Source organism: Sinohyriopsis cumingii, chromosome 9 (genome assembly GCF_028554795.1).
Source record: "Sinohyriopsis cumingii isolate HCF-2022 chromosome 9, ASM2855479v2, whole genome shotgun sequence".
Classification (NCBI taxonomy): Eukaryota; Metazoa; Mollusca; class Bivalvia; order Unionida; family Unionidae; genus Sinohyriopsis; species Sinohyriopsis cumingii.
Window position 1 is genome coordinate 14,895,481 of NC_142969.1, and position 12,009 is coordinate 14,907,489.

At 34.3% G+C, this 12,009-nt stretch overlaps 1 protein-coding gene across 1 annotated transcript in view; it reads right to left on the reverse strand.

Annotated features, from left to right (window-relative positions):
• LOC149791308 (uncharacterized) overlaps window positions 1-12,009 on the reverse strand; it is a 94,877-nt gene that overhangs the window by 24,696 nt on the left and 58,172 nt on the right. Inside the window, exons 23-26 of the mRNA XM_089969842.1 lie at window positions 10,375-10,506; window positions 8,525-8,659; window positions 4,861-5,112; window positions 2,314-2,424 (exon numbers count right to left, since the gene is read on the reverse strand). Coding sequence (XP_089825968.1) covers window positions 2,314-2,424; window positions 4,861-5,112; window positions 8,525-8,659; window positions 10,375-10,506 — 630 coding nt within the window. The remainder of the gene's footprint in view (window positions 1-2,313; window positions 2,425-4,860; window positions 5,113-8,524; window positions 8,660-10,374; window positions 10,507-12,009) is intronic.

The following is a 12,009-nucleotide window of genomic DNA, read 5'->3' on the forward strand; positions in this document are numbered from 1 at the left end:
GAACTGGAGCCCATTCAGAATGGGATTTTTGGTCCTCTTTTCAACACTGAGAAAACATTAATAAATATCTCTTCATTACATATATTCAGATTTTTTATATTTCTAGAACTAACCTCATATAACTTTATGAATACAGTACTGTCTAACAAATAAATGAAAAATTAATTTTTTTAAAACTGAAAACATTATTCTGACAGCTGTAAAATAAATGTAAAGAAAGTAAACAACAGTTCAAACAGTAAATGTTTTAAATTGAACAACATATATCAATGATTAAATTTAATGTACTTATTTTAAATAAATCTGTATTCATGAATGATAGAAGGAAAAGGTCAGTCATCTATAATCAATTAGGTCAAACATGCCATTAATTTATTTGTGTGAGTATTCATTTTTAATAGGTATCAATTATAAGGGTTTAGCAAATAAAGGTTATTCTGTGTGGACTTAAACGTGTTGAGATAACATTACCATGCTGTGTCTTTAAATTTGTGGTTTGTGCCAATTCAGGTGCAACTAAGATTAGGTATATCCTGAAAAACACTCCCATCAAGTTTGATTAAAACTTGCTCAGCCATTACAGAGAAGTAAAAAATAAGTTTTTCACCTCTGGATGCAGGGGAACGATGCTGTTGATATGGGAGTCAGCACAAACACAATTTTGACAAAGCATGTCTTAAGAAACATTCTTATCATGCCTGGTCGAAAACAGCTCAGATCTTTTGGGTAAGTTTAAAGCCTAGGTTTTCCTGATGGTTGCTATTGATGCTACATCACTGCTAGGGGAACCATATCATATACAATTTTAACAGACATGTTCTAAGAAACATTCCAACTCAATCTAAATAAAAAATTACTCAGCTGCTCTTGAAAATAATTTTCCACACAGTTGCTAATGAAACCAGGCTGTTGCCATAGGAGTCACACCAAACAAAATTTTGAGTAAATATATCCTAAGAAATATTCATACTGAGTCTGATTTGAAAGAAATGGCTCAACTGTTCTGGAGAAGTTGAAAATAGGTTTTTCATATTTTTGTTAACACATTAACCCCTGGAGCTTTTTTTCCCCGCCTGAAAGTCGAGTAGGAAACACATTTGGAAAGCTATTTCTGAATAGACTCGAAAACACCAAATCCCCAGTGATCTTTCAATAACATACTGCCTAGTTGTGTTAGAAACATTGTTTTTCATTGGCTGTTTGACTTGCGCATGAGCAGAAGGGTAAAAGTTGGAGTTCTTTTTTTTCTTTTTTGCTAAACGGAGCCATTATTTTTGTATGGAGACCACTCTTTATTCCAAATGCCAATCTTATCCCACTTTTTGCAAAGACTCATCTTTCTGTTTGCAGTTCATACTGGTTTGCCTTAGATCTGAGACCAAAAAGTCTAAAATCCAGACACAAAATTGAATTCTGACCACGGGCGAATTTTGGGTAGAAAAAAGTCGAGTCCAAAAAATGAGATTTTTTTATCTGTATTTTATAGTGCAACTAGATATTTGAGATTATTTGGTATCATTGTAGAGCTACATCTGTCTACCTTTCTATAATATCACCAACTTTAGACCATGCATGACCATGACACTACAGAGCTCGGCAGTAGGCTACTACCTCCTGCCATATTAAGTCGTCGCTAAGGGTTAATGTGTTAAGGAACCTACTCCTATGCAAGGAGAGTCACCCAGTACTCAAAGTTTTGATCAAGCATGTTCTGAGAAACACTTCTACTAAGTCTGATTAAATTTCAACCAGCTATTCCATAGACTGAGTTAAAAGAAATTTTTCCATCTCACTGCAAACAAAGGCTATGGGTTGCTAATGGAGGCAAACTGGACAGAACATTTTTAAGTCTTTGCAAACAGACCTAACAAGTTTGCCCCCCCCCCCCACAGTTCATTAAATTTAGTGCAAAGGTTGTTCCACCAAGCCTCTAAATATGCCACACCATTGCCAAATGAGTCACCACTGACATAACCAAAAGGCTGATTAAAACTGGCTGTCATTCTCAGACCTACCAACCATAACAAGGCCTCAGTAAGTTAGAGGATATTTGTCTAGGTTAGTAATTTATGCCCACCATGTGAAATGCAGTGAGTTCTCAGCTAATTAAATTGGTAGAGCATATCCAGATGAAGATTCCTATAAAGTCTGACCGAAATTGGCCTATCATACATTTAGAAGTTGAAAACAGCATCATGGAAGGATGAAAAAAAAAAAAACCCAATGATGGCTGACAATGGACGGCACTCACTGGATTCAGGGCCAAACCATAAACTCACTTGTGGCCTTGCAGCCAAATGAGCTGAGAATTACCTGCACAATAAGATCCATTGACTTTATATCCAGATTGACAAGAACACTGGTAACTTCCATTGGTGTTGGTACAGTTATATGCACACACATTTTGGGTGCACTCATCAATATCTGTACAGGAGAAAGGAAGAAAACTAGAAGTAAAGCTTATTCAAATATTAACTAGAAATTTACATTAAATTAACTACATGTTTTCACTTTGTCTTAGCATGTACATAATCAGAGAAAGCCTGATAGTAAAAAGGGTAGTTAAAAGGGGCAAATAGCAAAATATTTTTTTCTTCTAGTATGTGTTGAATGAATGGCTACTTAAGAATAAATAAATATATATATATATATATATATATATATATATATATATATATATATATATATATATGAGAGGCATTTTGCCCACGTGAGAAAGCCATACTGGATAGCCATGTGTAACACAGTCTGACCATGTGAACAGACCATGTGAAATATGCATATCCAGCATAATTGACCCATGTGAGAAAGCCATGTGAAATATGCATATCCCAGTTTGCCCATGTAAGAAAACCACATGAAATGTGCATATCCCACAGCTGACAGCTATGTTGTTGTTGTTGTTGTTGTTGTTATAGGGTTTAACGCCATTTTTCAGCATGATATAGGCTATACATGGCGGCCAGTATTAATGGTGGAGGAAGAACCCGAGAAAACCCCGGAAAGAACCACCGACCCACGAGAAGCTACCGGCAAGCTTTCTCACATATCCACATTGGTCGAGCCTGCAGACAGAGGTGAGATGGCAGTGATCCGTGACGGAGAGCGCTTTAGACCACTCGGCCTGACGGTTATGAGAAAGTCAAATCAAATATGCATATCCCATGCAGTGAACTCATGTGAGAAATGCATCTGAAATATATATCCCACACAGCTGACCCATGTGAAAAAGCCATGTGAAATATGCATATGCCAGGTGGCACAGATGACCCATGAGAGAAAGCCATGTGAAATATGCATATCCCACACAGCTGACCCATGTGAGAAAGCCATGTGAAATATGCATATGCTAGGTGGCACAGATGACCCATGTGAGAAAGCCATGTGAAATATGCATAACCCACGCAAATGTTCACACTGCCATGATATATATGACATAACGGGGTGCATTATGCCATGTACAAAGCTGTGTTATTATTTAAAATGCAAACTTTGTTGATCTATTAACTATAATTTTTGCTCACAATAAATATTTTTGTGAAAAACTAACACCTCCTGAAAATACAATATATTTCTTTAGATTCATTCATACAAATAAACTTTTTGTCCAGCACTTTTTCCTGGTTAGAAATACAAGGAAAATAATCCACCATATGCATTGTTGTGGGATTGGGAAATTACTGCATTTGGAAATTCCACATCCAAGAGCAAATATGTCGGCAAGAACTCGACCAAGCCTTCTGGGATTAGGAAGTCCCAGATCTGAGAGCAGAATTTCTGCCAATTCCACAAAATTACATGTGACTGATTGCATTAGTCTTGCTAAATTAGGGTAGATATAAGATGTCAAAAGTGTCCTAGAACAAAAGTTGAAATTAAAGAATGATCATGTAGAACAATTTAAGACACTTTAAGATTTTAAATTAGTATTGATTTACCTAACATAAATTTGACCAAATGAGCTTAAATCTTGACTTAACCATGAGGTCTGATTGGTCTAACTATGGGTCTGACTTTGAGACCTGTTTCTTTAAACCTGCCTTTATTTAAGTCAACTACATGTTCAGTTTCTAATCTCATATTGCCATTATGTTCCCCATATCTGCCACTGTACTTTTAGTTTCTAATCTCATATTGCCATTATGTTCCCCATATCTCCCACTGTACTTTCAGTTTCTAATCTCATATTGCCATTATGTTCACCATACCTGCCACTGTACTTTTCATTTAATCAAAATAAACAAATGTGAGACTAAACAATTTTGCAGATACACTCTCTTCAATGGATGTTCAAAAACAATTGCAAAAATAACAAATAATAACAGAATACAAAAACTCTTAAATGAAATGTTCCATTACATTTGTTATTTATCCAAACTGTACCTTTAATGAAAATCTGTACCATCTTTTGAGTATAGTTGTGGTAACATGGCTTATGGAGCATCAAAATCATAATGCAAGGGTCCTGGGTTCATTGACCCATCCAGGTCAAGCGAGGTTGGCCAACATTTAGGGCCAATTCACTCAGAATGTTACAGCTAATAATGTATTCAAAGTACTATTGAAACACACACAAAAAACCCAAATGCATCTGGTGTTTGGTGTGAAGGACATACCAAGAAATAAAGTATAAGCTGCAAACTACACCAAACATTTGAGAAACAGTGGATGGATATGGACAAGTGGAACACTGTGTGTTTCGTGTACAATGAACATGCAATAGGGACAAAAAGATAATTCACCTGTAGGTTTTAGTAAATTGTATAGATAAATAGGTGTGGCTGTGTGGATCTACATCAGTGTGCTTATTTATATCTTTATACATGTCTGATGCCTAGATTGATTGGTTGTTAGTCTCACCTATGCATGATCCATTTACTTTGTTGTAACCTTTTTCACATTCACATTGGTAAGAGCCTAAAGTATTGAGGCAGTACATATTGGCCCCTGTACATAACGTTGTATTACTGCATTCATCGAAGTCAGTGTCACATTTTGTTCCATTCCAGCCATTTTTACACACACATCCAGATACTTTGTCACACCTATTTGATCCAACACTGCAGTTGCAATCAGTTGAGCAGTTTGTACCATAATGGAAACTGTCACATTCTGTAAAACAGAAGAAAAAATCTAAATGGGGTAATGTTTATTTTCTCAAATAATGTTTGCAGTGGAATTTGTGAGAAGAATATATGTCATGTTCCTAAGGCAAATTAAACCAAGAATTAATTAATGTAATTAGTTTAATTGGCTTTAATGTGAATGTTCTTACTGCTGACTAATAGAACTACTACTGAGAATCAGTGTTAGAAAAAAATCTTCAGTGACTTCCTAATCGGTCAATCCCTTGTTCTTTCCCTTTTTTTTTTGTTTCAACAATATACTAAAATAAATCAGCAAGGCATATATCTTCTTTCAATCACATTGCATTCACTGTATGTATATACAATGTCAATCACATTGCATTCACTGTATGTCTATACAATGTCAATCACATTGCATTCACTGTACATATATACAATGTCAATCACATTGCATTCACTGTACATATAAACAATGCCAATCACATTGCATTCACTGTACATATATACAATGCCAATCACATTGCATTCACTGTACATATATACAATGTCAATCACATCACATTCACTGTACATGTATACAATGCCAATCACATTGCATTCACTGTACATGTATACAATGTCAATCACATTGCATTCACTGTATGTATATACAATGTCAATCACATTGCATTCACTGTACATATATACAATGTCAATCACATTGCATTCACTGTACATATATACAATGCCAATCACATTGCATTCACTGTACATATATACAATGCCAATCACATTGCATTCACTGTACATATATACAATGCCAATCACATTGCATTCACTGTACATATATATACAATGTCAATCACATCACATTCACTGTACATATATACAATGCCAATCACATTGCATTCACTGTACATATATACAATGTCAATCACATTGCATTCACTGTACATGAATGGTCTGTCAACAGTACTTTATAACCAGTCCATGCCATTATCTTTTTATCAACTGCTTGAGTGTGAAAAGAAGTAAGATATTTAAAAAATAATTATGCAGCATAATTTGTCTCGTTGACCTTTTACTCATTAGCAAATTTATAAGTTAAAAATAAGCTATCAGAATGAATGGAATGTTTTCCAGTAACATTTGCCTTTTGTCATCCACATGCAACAAAGTGACTTATTCTAAGCCAAATCAAACTATGTGTACATGAACAATGTATGAGGCAATTGCTTAAGCATATATACAAAACTGCTTGTTACCTAAATATTCCGCAGTCAACAAAAAACTTCTGTTCCTAGACTTTTGAGTCATATTTATTGTTTTCACCATGGACATTACATTTTTATTGTTGTAATGCCTGACTTCACCATGGACATTACATTTTTTTTGTTGTAATGCCTGACTTCACCATGGACATTACATTTTTTTTTGTTGTAATGGATGACTTCACTGTGCAGATTAAATCAGATTATATTTTATACCTGACTTCACCATGGATATTACATCAGATTTTTGTATACCTGATTTCACCATGGACAATAAATCAGATTGTTTTTTATATCTGATTTCACCATGGACATTAAATCAGATTTTTTTATACCTGACTTCACCATGGACAATAAATCAGATTGTTTTTTATATCTGACTTCACAGTATAAAGGAAATCATGTTTTGAGAAACTGTTTTAGAAACAAATAAAAATTATTTAGAAAAATAAAGCTATTCATTAGAATTTGGAATGTCAATTTTTATTACTGTTACTGTTAAAATTTTCTGTATGAATAATTATAGAACATAGCAGAATATAAAATGTAAACTAGTGACTTTACAAGGGATACAGTAAGAAAGCTGCTACTTCAGTCTCTTATAAAGAACATCTTGCTAGCCGATACATTAGAGCACATAATAGAAAGAAAAGTTGATTTCTATCAGTGAATAATAGGCATTTTTCATTTGCTGGGAGAAAAATTTAAAATACTTTAAAATACTGCATTGTTCACTTCATGAAATATATCCATTATTCACTCATCTCAAGCAAACATGATACATCAGCTGATCAGAGAAACTAAATGTACAACGATGATGTCAGTTTTTCTGCTCTTAAATAAAATACTAATTGTTGTCTTTAAAATGTAATGCTAAAGTAATTAAAATAAAATTTAATACTAAAGTGGATTTACCAAAGTCTTTTAATTCCTGATTGTCAAGTAACCTGCACCTCAACTGTCATCACAAAAGTTCTGGATGATAATTATCAATTGCTATTGACTTAAAAACTTTTCAGTCATATCGCTACGATGTCTGCAGTGTGGCAGTTTATAGTGATGTCTAGCACTGGGGCATCATGCTGCAGACATGTAGCATGATGTCCCACCCAGTCACATTATCCTGACACCAGGCTGACCAGTCCTAACACTAACCTCTTAATGCTGAGCGCCAAGTGAGGCAGCTGTTTGTACCATTTTTATAAGTCTTTGGTATAACTTGGCCAGGGATCGAACACACGACCTCCCGCATCTGAGGCGGATGCTCTAACCACTAGGCCACCGGAGCGGTCTTCATCTGAGTCAAGCAAAGCAGACATGGAGTCTATCATCACCAGCTGAGAGGGGGAAGTAATTCAGTGTGCTTCAAATATCTTTTAAGTTCCTGGGTAACATTGGTGCTTTATGGCACATCAACACAAGTAGGTTATTTAGTGCCAAGGCAATTGGAGTAAAGTGCCTTGCCCAAAGACACATGACAGAAACTGACTATGCTAGTCTGGTGGTTGGATTTGAACCCAAAGCCTTTTTGTTGCAAGTCCTGTATGCTAACCAGTGAGCCATCGTAGCTCCCTTTCATATGGTTCTTTCGCTTGACATAACAAGACATGATGTTCAACCTCGTTTACAATGGATCTATTTATTGGCTGGTTTCATAAGAAAGTATCATTATATTTTTATATTGATTTTGTCACTTACTATTTTTGTACTTTTGTATGTGAGTATATAGTGATCTTCTTAGGAATATTAACAGATGACAATTGAAAAAAAATCAAATAATTGCTATCTAAGTGTTATGAAATTATACAAAATTACACCTACAGCCAGCTAGAATAGTTCTGAATACCTACATGCCTTGTATTATATACATTTCAGCATCATAAAAGAAAGTGATAAATCTCTCAACTTTTTCCTCATAATGCACCACACTGCACCCATTAGACTGGATCCCTAATTTATATGCTCTTTATTAAGTACTCTGCTATATTACCAACTCTTTGGGAGATACAGATTTTATTAGTTGCCAGTCTATGATCTTGGCCTGTCAATGTAAGCTGGGCACCAGTGAAAAACATACAATGATAATAAATTAAAAATTGCACAAACATACAATCAAGCATTATCAAAATAACATGACAAAATTAAAATAAAAATGAAACTTAAGTGAAAACTCTTTGAAGAACCAACCTGAACAAGTTCTTCCATCATTTTCCAATTTGTAACCTACATTGCATGAACACACATAGCTTCCATTAGTATTATGGCATACTGCATTGGAACTGCAATTGATCAGAGAACCATCCCCAATACATTCATTGATATCTGAAAGAAAGAAATTATTAGGTTATCCATGTATTAAGAAACAAACTTGCACCAGAGATTTGATCATACTGTGCATTGTCAGAATGCAGAAAATATAAAAGTTTCCAACTTAAGCTTTATTAAGCAAGACTTAAGAGTTATGCAAAAAGCCATGTACATTAAAAAGATACCTGTCATAAAAGCCATGTACATTAAAAAGATACCTGTCATAAAAGCCATGTACATTAAAAAGATACCTGTCATAAAAGCCATGTAAATTAAAAAGATACCTGTCATAAAAGCCATGTACACTAAAAAGATACCTGTCATAAAAGCCATGTACATTAAAAAGATACCTGTCATAAAAGCCATGTACATTAAAAAGATACCTGTCATAAAAGCCATGTACATTAAAAAGATACCTGTCATAAAAGAAAAATTGATATAGCAAAATATAATAACTTGTTCCAACAATTTAGCTAATTTTCTCTTAGGAAGCACAATCAAAGGCATGAACATTTTATATAAGAATAAAAAAGCTAATCAAGATAAATTTTTAAAACAGCCTTAAAGATCACCTCTATTAAACACACACTTGTCCTAAAACAAACATTTTTTCAATGTCCCATAAATAAAATCATTACTGAAATGAAAATCTGTTAAGCAACCCCTTTATCACTTCCTATAGCAGGGTCATTAGTGGCTGAGTGGTCTAAAGTACTCGCCTTTACCAACCACTGCCATCTCATCTATGTCTGTGGGTTCAAATCTCAGCTTGGCCAATGTGGCATGTGAGAAAGATTGTCAGCAGCTTTCTATGAGTCGATGCTTTTTACCAGAGTATTCCCAGGTTTTCCATCCACTAGTTATGCTGACCAGTCTTATTCATGTGCTGAAATATGGCATTAAACCAAAACAGAGAGCACAAAATCTTCCTTTACTTTTACATAAAATATTAAAGTACATCAAAAAAATCATTACTATTCCAATATTGATCTAATAGCCCTGTATCATATCGAGTTAGAATTCTCAACCACTTAAGCAAAATGTATCCCAATAGCAACATTGTTTGTAAGGAAGTAGTTACTTAACTAATCTGACTACTATCAAACAAATAAAAACAATATTATAATCCTCTTTATTATTATTATGATGATTGTTATTATTGCTATTATTCTATTATGATCAAAAGATATATGCTGCTCATCATACTTGTAAATATTACTGTCAAATATGAACCTTCAAAATGTTAATCTCTAAGTAGCCATACACACTTTCATTATTGTATGAATTAGAAAAGGCTGGGATAGAAGTGGATATTCAACAGAGGGAATCTCCCCCCCCCACCAACATTAATTGTAGAAAACTATTTTATGTATATTTAAACCAGGGAAGATGCTAAGCAGTGATTATGCATTGGGTGAAAAGTGCACAAGGGAAAATTCAATTACAGAATTTTCATCCAAGCTAAACATTTTTATCTGAAAGAGAAATGAAGATTTATTATACAAAAGTCTGCTAGTAATGTGAAGTTCCCAGCCTTAATTTTTGGTTGTCCACATCTGTTTGACATAGGAATTTTTATCCTCTGAAGTTGACTATATTTATTGTGAGATGGTATCCATGCTCACTACTCACCAGAAGTTGACTATATTTTCATACTTTGTCCATGCTCACTACTCACATGTAAAATAGCTTTTCCCTTTTACTCCTAACATACACAGCAAAATACTTGCCTTCACAAGTTTTGTTGTCAGCAGCGAGTTTAAATCCTAGATTACATGAACAAGTAGCTGTTCTTGATTGCAAATCCACCAAACAGATCTGATCACACGTAATGTTGGCATACTGTTGGCAGGGATTCTCAACTATGAAATTCAGAATGGATGGCAAAACATTAGATACATGCAATGTCTCTGTGATATGGCTGAGTGAAAACAGTAGCTACATTTCAATGAACAAATATATTATCAATGATATTTTCAAACATAATTATACTATGGTGCAATCTGTTTAAAGCAAAATTCTAAGACATATTTAAATCTAACATGCCCTCAGCATGGATGGATGGGAAAACATGATGCAGTCAAATCCATCATTTAAGAACTTCATATTATACACGAGATGATAAGTTTGAAAATCAATTACACACTGCATGAACGGCTTTAGTAATGGCAAATGACTTTTGACGTGAGTATCAATAACCATATCACAAAGATGTCTATAAACACCACAGATGATTCCTTTGTAACCAGGCTTGCTGAGTACAGTCCACAGGATGAGTGCAGACTGTTCCAAGATGCACAAAACAATTACCGAGTCTGGTTAATGGTTTTCTTGTGTACAAAAAGGCATACAGACCATAAAACAGACTTGAGTAAATGTCACACACCGCCATGGTAGTGATGTAGTCACCTAAACCCCTATTCAATTAACCATTTCATCTATACAAGACATAATCTTCAATACACCTAAATCCCTATTCAATTAGCCATTTCATCTCTACAGGAGGTAGTCTTCAAAACACCTCAATCCCTATTCAACTAACCATTTCATGTCAAGAGGAGGTAATCGTCAATATGCCTAAATCCCTATTCAACTAACCATTTCATGTCAAGAGGAGGTAGTCTTCAATACGCCTAAATCCCTATTCAATTAACCATTTCATGTCAAGAGGAGGTAATCGTCAATATGCCTAAATCCCGATTCAACTAACCATTTCATGTCAAGAGGAGGTAGTCTTCAATACACCTAAATCCCTATTCAATTAACCATTTCATCTCTACAGGAGGTAATCTTCAATACGCCTAAATCCCTATTCAACTAACCATTTCATGTCAAGAGGAGGTAATCTTCAATACACCTAAATCCCTATTCAATTAACCATTTCATCTCTGCAGGAGGTAATCTTTAATACATTGTCAATTCAGAGTTTTGCTTAGTTTCTTTATCTACTGATAACACCAGATAATGTTTTCAGACTTCTTTTACTGTAGTGCTTTGGCTACTGCAGTTGTCAGCATAACATTAATAAGTAATGACTGGGAGGAATAAGAATCTATCTCTTTTTCTCTTCCCATATTATTTAAATTTTCAAGGGAATTAATCTTGTAAAGTTCTGTATTTTATCTGATGCTTTATCAATGTTGCTTTTATTAAAAAACAGGCACAATGCATCATGTGTAACACTCAGAAATCTTAACATCATCTGTTCACTCAGATGCATCTTTCTGATCATGGATTTGATGCATTATTATGTTGCAGATGTCTGTGTTTGAATTTTGACTTTAAATAAACTTACTGTATTATCAAGGCTAACTTTACAATTTATGAAAAGAATAAGAGCTACCTTATTTAACTTTAGAATTCAT